At 43.7% G+C, this 14,177-nt stretch overlaps 1 protein-coding gene across 1 annotated transcript in view; it reads left to right on the forward strand.

Moving 5' to 3' along the window:
• The window catches only part of DOCK1 (dedicator of cytokinesis 1), a 545,861-nt gene that overhangs the window by 414,489 nt on the left and 117,195 nt on the right, over window positions 1–14,177 (forward strand). The window contains exon 36 of the mRNA XM_011967590.1: window positions 10,016–10,094. Coding sequence (XP_011822980.1) covers window positions 10,016–10,094 — 79 coding nt within the window. The remainder of the gene's footprint in view (window positions 1–10,015; window positions 10,095–14,177) is intronic.

Consider the following 14,177-nt stretch of genomic DNA (forward strand, 5'->3'; position numbering starts at 1 on the left):
ATGACCTTGAGGCTCCTGCTCTTTCTAGTTATTATTTGACCCAATTTCAGGATTGGGTAGCGGGGCTTAAACAACAGAAACTTCTTTTCACACAGTTGTGGAGGCTGACGTCCAAGATCAAGGTGTGAGATGTGTTGGTTTCATTCTGAGGCCGCTCTCCTTGGCTGCTAGAGGGTTGTCTTCCCCCCGCGTCGTCAAATGGCCTCTCCTCTGTGTGTCTGCGTCCTAATCTCTTCTTGCTATAAAGACACCAGTCAGATGGGATAGGCCGTATCTTAATGATCTTGTTTAACCTTAATTACCTTTTTTCTTTTTTTGAGACGGAGTCTCGCTCTGTCGCCCAGGCTGGAGTGCAGTGGTGTGATCTCCCTCTTCCTCTGCCCATCCATGGCTGTCCTTCACTCATTCAATTAGTGATCACAGGACAACAGGAGGAGCCTGGGAGAGGAGGGAGGAGACCTGAGGGATGGACACTGGAGTGCTGAGGCAGAGGTCTCTGGGGTGAGCAGACACTGTGGTGCTAGGGCACGGTCTCTGGGGTGCTGGGGCAGGCTCTCTGGGGTGAGCAGACACTAGGGTGCTGGGATGAGGATTCTGGAGTCAGCAGACATGGGGTGCTGGGGCAGGGACTCTGGGGCAACCCAGGACCCTTCTTTATTTGCCAGGATGGAGTCTTACAGTCAGGCTTTGCCCTCTCTCGCGGCCTCCCCCAGCCGTAAAGACTTCTCACTTCCTGATGTTTGCTGATGGGCATTTCTGATGTGTTTGTCTTGGAGGTGTTTTTTTCATTACCCAAGCTGCTGCTAAATCCGTCAACACTTATTTTGTGAAGTTGAAATAGGTGGACCAGGCAGGATTGGGAGGAGGTAGAGGTGAATAAGAAGGACCAAGTAGGGGAGAGTGGAGGGAGAGTGGGTGGCCTATGATATTTAAAACATAATCCTGAAATTAGACTGTTAGTGAGGATGGGCTTGGTGCTCTGGAGGTGCAAGTTGAGGGAACCTGCCTACCTTGATTTCCAAACTGGTTTATCCCGACATTTGCTCACTCCACGTTAGGGCTCATAGTGGCTAATTGTCTGTAAGCTTTGGAGGGAGCATTTTAAGGTCTTTTTGATCAACGAATTTTATGTTTTGATGACCTAGGTGTGAACTCTCCAACTCCCCACCAAAAGAAAGTAGGTGGAGAACTCTTCAAAATTTGTAAAGTGGACGTATCAGAACTGAATCACAACTTTTCAGACCTTGGCAAAATTTTCTTTAAAGGACCAACACAGGCACACCTACTCAGCACTGCTGGTGGACTGGGGAAATGGCTGGGTAATCCCTAGTAAAAGGGTTTTGCTGTGTTCTAATAAAACTTTTTTTAAACCACCTCACACCCATTAGGATGGCTACATCAGAAAAAAGAGGGAAATAACAAGTGTTGATGAGGGTGTGGAGAAATTGGAACTCTTGTGTACTGTTGCTGGGAATGTAAAACAGCACACCCACTCTGGAAAATAGTAGGATGGTTCCTCTAAAACTTTAAAATAGAATTACCAGATGATCTGGCAATTCCACTTCTGGGTATCATCACCTGAAGAATCATGAGGTTCATAATTTGGGAAAGCACAGCTTTATTTCTCATAAAGGGTTGCAGCCTGCAGGCCAGCCATTCCGCAGACTAGGAAGCGTGGCCTCCAGCTTCTGCCAGGAGCAAGCACTTCCAGGGAGGAGGAATGAGACAGGAATTTATGCTGAGTGGGTTGGCTAAGTATGCATAATCAATAAGCTGTAGAAGAAGTCATGAATATTAATGAAGGAGAAACACACGCATGTGCGATTGAGCCATGCCTCTTTGTGGGTCCCATGGTCAAAAAAATACCAGCATTAGGATGACCTGAGGGTGGAGGTTTTGGCCCTCTGATGTCAAAAGGTCAAACAGAGGCCACGAAAACCCTCACTGCACATCCTCCTTAGACGGGCCAGAGCCACCCTGCAGTTGGTGGCCTCTCAGCAGGAGGGCATGCAGTGTGAAACTGGCAAGCTGTCACATGGAAACTGCAAAGAGGGAGGGGGAGTCCAGTTGCGGCTCAGACAGGTGGCTACAGGTGATACAGGAATGAGTTGTCTGCTTCTTGTTTTCTAGAGCCAGTTTCTGCTTCCTCCTTAGGAGAGAATTCATCCCATCATGGTCATGGCCTGACTCAGTTTTTGTTGTTGTTATTGTTGTTGTTTCTATTTTTGTTGTTGTTATTGTTTTTAGATGGAGTCTCGCCCTTGTTGCCCAGGCTGGAGTGCAGTGGCACCATCTGGCTCACTGCAACCTCCGCCTCCCAGGTTCAAGCGATTCTCCTACCTCAGCCTCCCCAGTAGTTGGGATTACAGACGCCCGCCACCACGCCCAGCTACTTTTTGTATTTTTAGTAGAGATGGCCAGTCTAGTTTGAACTCCTGACCTCTGGTGATCCACCCACCTTGGCCTCCTAAAGTGCTGGGATTACAGGCATGAGCCACGGCGCCCAGCCTGGATTCAGTTTTTAAGGCTTCTCTGGGGTCCCTTTGGCCAAGAAGGGGTCTGTTCAGTCCTTTGGGAAACTTAGGATTTTATTTTTATTTCTCAGTCTATATCCAAAGTAATTGAACGTAAGGACTTGAAGAGATATTTGTACACCAATGTTCATAGCAACATTATTCACAGTTGCCAGAAGGTAGGAGTACTCAAGTGTCCATCAACAGATAAATGAGTGGTATACACGATGTGGCATAGGCATCCAAAAGCCTCCTTTTCCTCATATGTAAAATATTGGGTGATTCATACCCCGGAAGACTTGTGAGCATTAAATCACATGATCTATGTGAAAGCAGTGACAGTGTCTGGAACTTAGTGGGTACTCACCAAATGCTTAGCAGCAAAGCAGCAGAAACTAGAGGTGGTCGTTTGGGAGAGTATGGAGGACCCAGTGGCTGGGAACTGACTACTTTCAGGATTTCTTACCTTTGGCCCATGACAATTACTTGGCCAGGAATGCTGTTTTGGTGGAAACTGGGATGTTATGCATACAGCATGTCACTCTGTTTAGCAGGCATCAGATTAGTAGACAAAGGCCCGGTAATCTTGGCTCATGAGGCCCAAGTGGGGATGACACGGCCTAAGGCTAGAGCAGACACGCCCTGAGAATCCTCTATGTTCTTGTCGGCATCATAGCCCACGCCTGTGCCTAGCAGGGCTGACCAGCAAAGAGGTCCGGGGCAATTTAGGTTTCAGTTAAGAGTTTGATGGATGTTTAAGCTTTTATTGATATGAAAAAGAAAAGAAAGGAAATCTTGGAAAAAAGAAACTCAGTGTAGTGCAGACAGAAAGTAATAGCAATGAAATCTTTTGGCTTTCCTGCTCCTGACCCCAGAGGTCCCTTCCTCGCTTTAAAATCCTCAGTCCCCCTCCCCCCGCCCTCCGCCCTCTCCACCCCTGTTGCCCACAAGCAAATATGCAGACTCCAGAGCCCCACATCCGTATCTCTCACAGTCTGGCCCAGTTGATCCCTCTCACCTCATTCCCAAAACTTTCCAATGACATTGTCTTCCCACCATTTCCCAAATCCCAAAGACACGAGGCAGATCGCATCCAGGCCCCCAGCTTTGCATCACTTTGCCCTTGTGATACTGGGGGTCTTTCTTGGAAGTCACTTCTTTCCATACCTGTGGTTTTCATTTCCCCGTCAAGGTCCCCAGGTAGGAAGTCACTGGCCATGTGAGTCACCACCTGGACGAAGGAGCCACCCTGCCACGTGTGGGGAGGTGCCAGGAGACAGACCGGCTGAGGTGAAGCATTCATTCTCCTTCCCATGGAACTGAAGTGACATTCTCTGCATCTCTGTTACCACTTCACCTTAACTTGCCTCTTCCCAGCATCCCTGAATTATGCAGAAATCATTTGAAGGCAAATTCCCAGCTACTATTGCTAGACTCAATTTTTCTGCAGGGATGGAGGAATGTGTCGCTTTTAATTTGTTTCCTTTTTTTCCCACCCATTTTGGGTAAAACATTGTGTTAAAAGATACATCGTCTCCACCCTCAAAGCAGCCTGTTTTCATGCCAGAGGTATTTAAATGCCCTCTTATTGAAGTGAACAAGCTAATTATGTAACGTAAAGTAAGTTTAGGGAAGGAATTTAAAAACCCCCACAGCTTCACACTGTGATGAAATGGGGCTGTGTAAACCACTGGAAGTTCCATGCCTTTCTCCACATTCTCCCTCTGTAATAATGAGGCTCCTCATATTCCTGTTTTATTGGCAGCAAACACTGGATAACAGGGGTGCTAGAAGGGCCTGAGGCTCTGTCATAATCAAGGGCCTATAATAGTGCCAGGAGCCTGGTATAGTTAAATTGGTTCCTGATTACTTTTCACTTGCTAAGTTCCCCTCTAGTCAGTTAACACATAATTATTTAGGACTGTGCTACTTTTATTACTGGCACATGGCTTTCCAAATAGGCAGCTTTGGGGGATGGTCTCCTGCGGGAGTCCACGCACTGCGTCCACCCGCCCTTTTGGTCCAAGAACAAAAGCAAGGCTGGCGGGACCTCCTCTAGAACCTTTGTGCTTCCGAGAGACTTGGACCTCGGCAGGTGCCTCCCGCAGGCAGAGCCTCGCCGGCCACACCAACCTATCTCCCAAAGACGCACAGAACTGCGGAATTCACAGGGCTTGTCTTTCTCTTTCACTAAATGCGACTTAACATTCTGTAAGGTGTCAAGGGCGAATCAAGGGAGAATCATATCGGTGTTCAAATAACTTTGTATCATGTGATGACGCCTCTTCCTTACCTTTAATCTAAAAAGTCAAAAAACAAAACCTGTAGGTTCCAAGTTCCACGGAGCTTAGAGGCGCTGTGGTTGAGCGCTTTCATTTGTTGGTGGAGAATATGAGGATCTTGAAAACTTCAGCAGCATTTTTTGTTTTGACATTTTTTAATCCTATTTCCAATTGACAGATAATAATTGTGTATGTGCATGGTGTGCAGTGGATGTTACGATACATGCATTCATCGTGGAATGATTAAATCCAACGAATTCACATGTCTGTTCCCTCACATCTCGTTTCTTGGTGGTGCTGAACAACATTCTGAAGGTCAGGTAGCTCCATGTTTAAATGGACATGAAGTCATCGATAGATAGATATACGTGAATTAAGACTTTAATTTTACAAATGTGTGTATGTGTAGGCTACAATTAAACTCATGTTTGACACTGTCAAGAATTAGTAGTTTTTGTTTCGAATAGGGTTAAATGTCCAGGATAGCAGAGAAAGAAGTCAGGAAAGCTTCCTGGTTTGTTGTTGTTGTTTTAATTGCATTGGCTTGGGAGTGAACCTGTCTCCCTTTCCTATTGGCCTCACATTTTTTTAAGTGGATAATGTTATGACAAGTTTGATAAAGATGATGCTTCTGGCTTCCTGGAGACAGGAATCAATTACCAAGAAGAGATAACATTTCTCTCCATTGAGCCATTAAAAATAAAATTCACAGGCTTCGAGACCTTATCGCTTTTTGAATCTTTTTAAAAAGGTTGACATAATTTCCCTGTGATTCTTTCTGGATTATTTATTTGTATGTTTGGTTTTATCTCCTGAATTTTAGATTACCAATAATCCTTCCATAGATTTTGACCATTTTTAGGACAGCATTCTTGGAAGCATTTAATTCTCACAGCATTTGTTATTTTTTTTTTATTTTTTATTTTTTAGAAATTACTTAATTCTCCGGGCTCAGAATAAGACATAACTTCATAACATGTGTGGTTCACAAGGTGTTTGATCCCTTCCCCCTGAGTTTCTGGCGTTTCTGGTAGAATCTCTAATGAGAAGTTTGCATAAGAAGAACCTGAAGAGAACTGAATCCCACCACAGAAAACCTACCTGATTTTCTGCAAGGACTCTAGGAGAGCCAGAGGCAGCCAAATACTCTAGCCTCCCAAATACTGAGGCTCCCATTTGGGCCAGAGCCTGACCTTCTGAGCCAGCTCCTTCATCCATTCATTCATTCACTTATTCTTCCATCCACTTACTCATTCATTCCTGTGTCCGTTACCTAGTGAGCACATACTCTGCACCAAATGCTGACTCAGCACTGAGGACGCTTGGGTGAACAAGCAGATGTGGCCACTGCCTTCGAAATACCTACGCTTTACTCACAATCTGGAGGGCTTCTCTTACCTAAAGCCAACTCCAGCAGCGTCCAGCACAGGTAGAGTCGTCAGGATGCAGAGTCAGGCACATTCATACCCCGCACGCCCTAGGACTGCCTGCTGGACAAAGGACTAGGATCCTGCACTGTGTAGAGCCCTTCATGTAGTTTTGGCAAGGCAGCCTCCCATGCAAACACTTGGCTTAGCCTGCGATCCTTCTCGTATTCCTCTGTAACAGAAAGCAGATTGGTATGCAAACGCTTCTCATTTGATTTTCTTATTTATTTTCCCTACTTTCACATTTATTAGAGATAACTTATGAATTACAGTAACTAATACTTTTTGTGGGTTTTTTTTGTTTTTGTTTTTGTTTTTTGAGATGGAGTCTTGCTCTGTCACCCGGGCTGGAGTACAGTGGCACAGTTTCAGCTCACTGCAGCCTCTGCCTCCTGGGTTCCGATGATTCTCCTGCCTCAGCCTCCTGAGTAGCTGGGATTACAGGTGCACACCACCACGCCCAGCTAGTTTTTGTATTTCTTTTTTTTTTTTTAGACAGAGTCTCACTCTATCGCCCACGCTGGAGTGCAGTGGCACAGTTTCAGCTCACTGCAAGCTCCACCTCCCAGGTTCATGCCATTCTCCTGCCTCAGCCTCCCGAGTAGCTGGGACTACAGGTGCCCACCACAATGCCTGGCTAACTTTTTTGTATTTTTTAGTAGAAACGGGGTTTCACTATGTTAGCCAGGATGGTCTCGATCTCCTGACCTCATAATCTGCCTGCCTCGGCCTCCCAAAGTGCTGGGATTACAGGCGTGAGCCACCGCGCCCAGCCTGTAATTTTTTTTTTTTTTTTTTTTTAAGTAGAGACAGAGTTTCACCATGTTGGCCAGGCTGGTCTTGAACTCCTGACCTCAGATGATCTGCCCACCTTGGCCTTCCACACCACACACGGCTGACTAATAGATTTTCTTACCTACAAGTTAGTCTCTGGTTATGTTCCTCCTTGCCTCGTTAGGTGACTGGCCCGAGGCGTAGCTGTGTTTCCGTCCCGTCACGTGTGGGCTGTAGCAGATCATTTATGCGTGTCCTGGAAGTTTCTGTGCAAGTGACACAGCCCTTGACGCGTTGAGCCCAAGCACCATCTGATCTTTGTTTACTGCACTGATTATGGTTTTATTTGATCTTTCCTTCAATTTTCCTCATGCTACTTGAATTTCCATGTTGTTTTTGTTCCGGCATTTTAAAAAATTTATAGGGAATCTGAATTGCAGAATCTGCCTCTCAGCCCTGCACTTTCTCGGTTGTCAGTTTCTTAAAAAGTTTTTGTTCAGCCTTCACATTATTTTAGCATGATGTGTGTGTGTGTGTGTGTGTGTGTATACATATATATATATATATATATATATATATTTTTTTTTTTTTTTTTTTTTTTGGAGACAGAGTCTCACTCTGTCGCCCAGGCTGGAGTGCAGTGGCGCGATCTCGGCTCACTGCAAGCTCCGCCTCCCAGGTTCATGCCATTCTCCTGCCTCAGCCTCCCGAGTAGCTGGGACTACAGGCGCCTGCCACCACACCCGGCTACTTTTTTGTATTTTTAGTAGAGACAGGATTTCACTGTGTTAGCCAGGATGGTCTCGATCTCCTGACCTCGTGATCTGCCTGCCTTGGCCTCCCAAAGTGCTGGGATTACAGGCATAAGCCACCGCGTCCGGCCAACGCATTTTTTTAAAAGTCATTTTGAGAACTGTCTTTATTTAACTAGCTGCAATTGTCCCAGAGCTTAATTAGAAGCAGCATATTGCAACTGTTTAGGTGCTATCTTGAGGCAAAATAATTACCCTGTAATAATAATGTGTTTAGTAAACTTGTCATTATTGTCATAGAGGGCTGGAAAGAGTGTCTTCTTAAAGCCCATGAGGACCCTAGGGTACTCTGCAAATAGCAGAGTTCTAAAGCTGAAGGAAAAAAATGAGTGAAAAAAAAACTGTGTGAGTGGTCAGAAGCCCCATGTCCTTATGCATCATGGCACAGCCCACCCTGTAATGACAAGGTGTTGTATTCCACTGATACTTGGGGGCTCTTCTGTGATCCCTGGGGTTGTTGCGTGTACATCCCCAGAGGCTCTCTCAACACAGTTACCAAGGTCAGATGGGCTACTTAGACCATCTCTCTGGCTCATACCCTGTACTTCCGGGGGCTGAAGGTGACAGGACAGACCCCAGCCCAAGACTGGAGGCTGATTAGAGTTGCCAGACATCCACTAGATGCAAAGTATGTCCTGAATTTTGCAACTTTTGTCCTGGATCCTTTATTAATTTGTCAGGATGCCCTAAATGTCCAGTATTCCGCTTTTCTTTTTTCCAATCAATTACAGAATTCAGCAATAAGAGCTATTATTCAAATTTAACCGGGCATACCCTGCGGCTAAGGAATGTTGCTGCCCAACCCGTGCTCTTGGTTGATGGACAAGGAATGCCTGCGTCTCTCCGTTAATAGTCACTTAAAAACACTCATTCCTCCTTTCTGGTTATATTTTAATGTCCCCAGGGAAGAAGTCAAATAACTCCTCCTGCAGTTTCTTTAGTGACCAAAAGAGCAAACTCCGTGACGAGCCCTTTGTCGTAGCTGTTTTGGTCCCAGATCCAGCTGATAGGTTTCTTGGTGAAATAATGTCTGCAAATCCCTTTCTCAGAGCGGCAGGCGGTGTGAGTGTGAGAGAATCTGCAGTGACCGCAGGTGATGGGCGGGAGGTGGTGGTGGAAGGTGGTGATGGAGACCTCCTTAAAACCCCAGGTGGTGAATTTCTTCTTCCCTCCTTCCTGGCTCACTGCCTTTCAGCAGCTGTGACATGGCCAGGGCATGGGGAGCTTCTCCAGGCGCACTTAGCTGAAGAGATAACGCTGTCAGAGGACAGCAGTTACTAGTAAGTAACTTACATTTCCCTTCTACTCTGGCTGTTCCCTGCTGTCTAAATAGAGAAAGTGGAATTAAGTTTATTATCTGTGACCTAATGCTAATTCCTCTTGCATCCTGCCTTTGTGCAAAGGGATAAGGGCCATTGAAAAAGTAGTGGACGAAGCTTTAGTATTGTCAACACTTTCAAGGGTTACAAAACAAATCTATTGAATGATTAAGAATGTGAGAAACAGTATTCTAGAGTCATGTGTGATCGTCCAAATTGTATATTTCATTATAAAAAGTATATAAAGTCATGGTATTATAGAGTGTTAAAATTATACATTATCAATGAATCAAGAAATTAAAATTCCTGATGAAATTCTTGTCAAATCACTTTCATGTCTACTAAAGCTTTTAACTTTTTCTCTAGTAAAATAGTGGTCAAAATTAGCATGCGGAAAGTAGGCCAGTGATACTGAAGTCGTAAGTGATGCTTCCAAGCCTAGAGATATTGCAGCAACCTCTTCCAAGCCTGATAGCCCCTGCGAAGAGTGCTTTCAAATGGGTAACTTGAAAAAGCCAGCTAAGCAAAGATCAGTGGCATCATAGAACATTAAGACATGGCAACTTGAGAAAAAGATTTAATTTGCACCTTTTTTTTTCTTTTTTTAAATTAGATTTTTTTTTAAGTGATACTTTTCAAATGTTACTTTCAGAAGCTGTTATTTTGGTCTGTTTCTTTCATCCTGCATGTGCTAATTTCCTTGATTAATTTGGAGAACATCTGCATATAATTCCGTGGTCTTTTCATTGGCAAAACCTCACAGCTTTGTGCAAGACTTGGAGAGTTCACATTCCAGACAGTCTGGGATTGTATCTAATTGAAATGCCAAACCTACCGAAGTGCCAGAGCGTAAGTGTATAATTATGTAATTTTCTCTTGATCTTTCAGAGTCTTCCTGCGAGCAATTAATCAGTATGCAGATATGCTGAACAAAAAATTTCTGGATCAAGCCAACTTTGAGCTACAGGTAAGAGAAGAGGTAGACGCGACCTTTGTGGAGAAATCATGTTGGAACAAATTGCTGGTCTGAGCCAATATCTTACAGTATTTCTAATCCTTGAACTTAATTGGTCTCCCATCCAAGATGCGGAAATGGAATTTATAGTATGTACTATTGGAACCTGAGGAGTGAAAATTATGCCTTTGGAGTATTTGCTTAATTTAGCAAGGAAGGAGATAGCGTTGTTTCAGAGAGAAGCTATTGAATCAGAGTGACAAGGAGGAACTCTCCAAGCAGGGAGGCCACCGAGTCCCAGTGTGTGTAGCTGCCAAAATTGTCTCAGCTCATCTTACTGTGGAGGGAGGATCAGCAGAGGAGGAGACGCGGGTCTGCCCCTCGAGCTCAGTTTGCTTTTATAACTCTGTGTTCCCTCCATATCCTCTATCAACCTTGTGCTACTAGCAGTGGCTTTTAGCAGGCCAGAGACCCTGCCCCCGAGACCCCATGGTCCCTTGGAAATGCTCCTTTGGTGCACGCAGTGTGAGAGAGAGAGAGTGTGTGTGTGTGTGTGTGTGTGCATGCCTGCTGTGAGGATTGATTTTTGCCTGGCCTGATTTCTTACTGTGCATCCAAAATGTGTGGCTCTCACTTCCATTGTACTCTTGATGTGTTTCTGCTAATAATGATTTTATCGGTCATGATTATTACTTAGTTGTTATTTTAGTATAGTTTACAAATTTTTGAAAGGCATGCAGATACCAATGGCATGTTTATTTCCTGGGCAACATGGTTCACTCTCTCAAAAGGAACCCGAAGAATTTTTGTTTACCCATTGGGTGATCCAACCCCAAAATAAGTTACCCAATAGCAAAAATTATATAGCCACCTGCTTTTCCATTTGCATTGCCCTTATTTTTATAATTTTTAATTTTTAAATTTTTATCATATTGGCATTATAGGACAGAATTAGATAATAATATATCAGGTGCCATATATCTAAACATGTTACTTGTTTGTAGTTTTTTTTTTTTATCATTTTCTCTGCTGAATGCTTGTTTTCATATGTCATAATAACATACTTTCTCCTGATACAATGTATATGTGCTGAATATCAGTTTAGCAGGTAAAACAGGAAACATTCCTTCCTGCCGCTTTGCTGCCTCTCACTGCTCCTCTGCAGGAGTAACTTTTAACTCATTGTTCTGAATTCTTGGTCACGCTTTCAGCATTTATATGGGCCTGTGTGTGTTTTCTTTTGGCCTTTAACATGAACTGGATCACACTCTGTGTTTTTCAGCTCTGTCATATTCCACGATGTGAACGTACCAACATTTATTCACGATGTGAATGTACCAACATTTATTCACGATGTGAATGTACTAACATTTATTCAGCCATTTCTGCACTGATAACCTAGAGGCCGTTTCCCGTTCTTTACAATCACAAGCTGTGCTACCGTGAAGGCCGCGATACATGTGCCTCTTAGTGCACGCATTGCTGTGGAATAGGTTGATCTCTCGGCCAAATGATACGACATTTTAAGTTTGATGGAAAATGAGCACTTTCCTTCCTGACATGATTTTAGCAATTTGCCATCACACCAACCTTGTTTGAGAGCAGCCACTTTCTATCTAGAATCTTCTTCAACACTGATTTCTTTAAAATGATGGATTTATGTTTTTATTGGCATTTTTCTGATGATTATTTAGGCTAAGAATACTTAGCAGCTGTGTGGGTTTCTGCTGTGAACTCTCTGATCATTTCTTCTGCTCATGTTTGTATTTGACTGTCTTCCTTTTTTATAAGTTGGAATTCTTGATATAGGCTAGGCATGGTTTTAGGCTTATCGTATAGAAATATTTCATTTTTCTGCAGTGAAATCTGTAGAAAATCTGTATTTCTTTTACAGCTGTCTGGTTTTATGTTTTACTTGGCAAATCTCTCCTTGCCTTAATATTATATACTTCTAAATTTTACTATTTTGTATTAGAATCTGCTAATACCTTTGTGATTTTGTGTTTTTGTGTTTGTTTTACCTTTCAAGTGTTTAATCCATTTGGGATTTCTGTAGTTAGTATAGGGGTAAGGATCTAACTTACTACATCATTTCATGAATAGATGACCCTTTCTCCAATGATTTGAAATTATAATTAACATAATTATAAATGTATGTGTGTATAAATTCCATTTTTTGTGTTAATATCATAGAGGCTTAATCCTTTTACCTTTGTGACCAGCTAGCAGAGTCACTACTTTTCCACTTATTTGTTTGTTTGTTTGTTTGTTTTTTTGAGACGGAGTCTTGCTCTGTCTCCCAGGCTGGAGTGCAGTGGTGCAATCTCGGTTCACTGCAAGCTCTGCCTCCCAGGTTCACGCCATTCTCCTGCCCCAGCCTCCTGAGTAGCTGGGACTACAGGCGCCTGCCACCAAGCCTGGCTAATTTTTTGTATTTTTTAGTAGAGACAGGGTTTCACCGTGCTAGCCAGGATGGTCTTGATCTCCTGACCTTGTGATCCGCCCGCCAAAGTGCTGGGACTACAGGCGTGAGCCACCACGACCCGCCTTCCACTTGTTTTCTACTGCAGAATTATCTTGACTGTTTTTGTGCATGTCCTGTTCCATTCAGAGTTTAAAATCAGATGGCTGAGTTTCTTTTTTAAAAACATACCGCTTAGATTTTAGCTGGTATCCCATTGAATTGATAAATAAATTTGGGGGAAGTTTATAGTATTTGAGGGAATACTTTGCAGTATTTTTTTCCCCATCTCATGCTGGACTATTTAGGTATTTGCTGTGCCATTTTTCTAGTTTTTTCTAGGTCAGGTCTCATGCGTGGCTTGCTGGGTAGATTCCTGTGTGTGGTAGGTGTGGCTGCTCTGGTGGAGCCTGTTTCTCGGCATGCTGGTGCTCCCTGGCTTTCTTCCTGTTTCATGAGGATGGCCCCTTGGACTCTCACCGTGAGCCCAAACACCTTGCAAGCCATGTGCTTCAGGGCCCACATAGAGCTTTGCCCCTTGGCAGGTGTGACACACGTATTTATTGTTTGAGGAGGGTTTAGCAGGAATTGCTGCCTGCTGTCAGCTGCGTTCTGACAGTCACAGTCAGAGGCCCATCTAGAACAGGACCCGTGTCTGCACGTACCCAGAATAGATCTTAATTTAAACACCACCACCGCTACCATGAGTGCTCTGCCTCCAAGGCAGTCCTGGTCCTGTATAGGAAAAGAACGAATTAGGAGTTGGTGAAGCTGTCATGTAAAAAGAAGCATTCGTGTTTTGTTGTTGTTGCTGCTGTTGCTGTTGTTGTTGTTAAAGGGAGCAGGTAGGAATTAAGATCTGTTCTGTGTCCTTGCAGGCATGGGTCCTGTTCTGGCTGAGCCCCTGACCATGATTCTCAGAATACAGGTGGCTGCAGCCAGTGATTCCTGCCAGTGCTGTGGCAAGGCTGAAATCGGTGGGAGTCCCAAAAACAAAAGGAATGACTTGTATTTTATTGACTGCTGCTCCCCTTTCTTTATAAAGGGGGCTAAAAAAAAGAGCCCCACTGTGGGCTCTGAGGTTGGGGGTCCCGAGCTCAGACCCCCATTCTGCTTCATGTGTTTCCTGTAGCTTTGGGCTGGTCTCTAAATCTCAGCTCTGGAATGGAGATGACAGCACCTACTTGGTTATTCTGTGGTAATCAAATGAGCTGGTGCATGACTATAGAAAGTGTGCCATTCATGGGAAGTGTTGGATAAATGCAAACCCAACAGACTTTTCTCAAATCCTACAAATGCTCTTAAATTGCCACTTACTTCTCAGGTCATTACAAATAGGGTCAATATAATGTTCACACTTTATTTTTATAGAACTCTTTGCAGCTATCTCCTTTGATATAATAAATATTATCCCTGGTTTGTAAATGAGAAAACTGAGACCCACAACTTTCTTCTAAAGGCCATAGTCTTTTAAACCACACATATGTAGTCCCTAAACCCTTGAAATATGGGTGTATTGAAACACGAAATATTTGATCTTTTTACATTTGTTTTCCTTGTCTAGTGTATATATGATTTGGGGGTATAGTAGCATCCTAAATTTTGGAAATCTATACTATTCTTTTTTTTTTTTT

Source organism: Mandrillus leucophaeus, unplaced genomic scaffold (assembly GCF_000951045.1).
Source record: "Mandrillus leucophaeus isolate KB7577 unplaced genomic scaffold, Mleu.le_1.0 Scaffold801, whole genome shotgun sequence".
Classification (NCBI taxonomy): Eukaryota; Metazoa; Chordata; class Mammalia; order Primates; family Cercopithecidae; genus Mandrillus; species Mandrillus leucophaeus.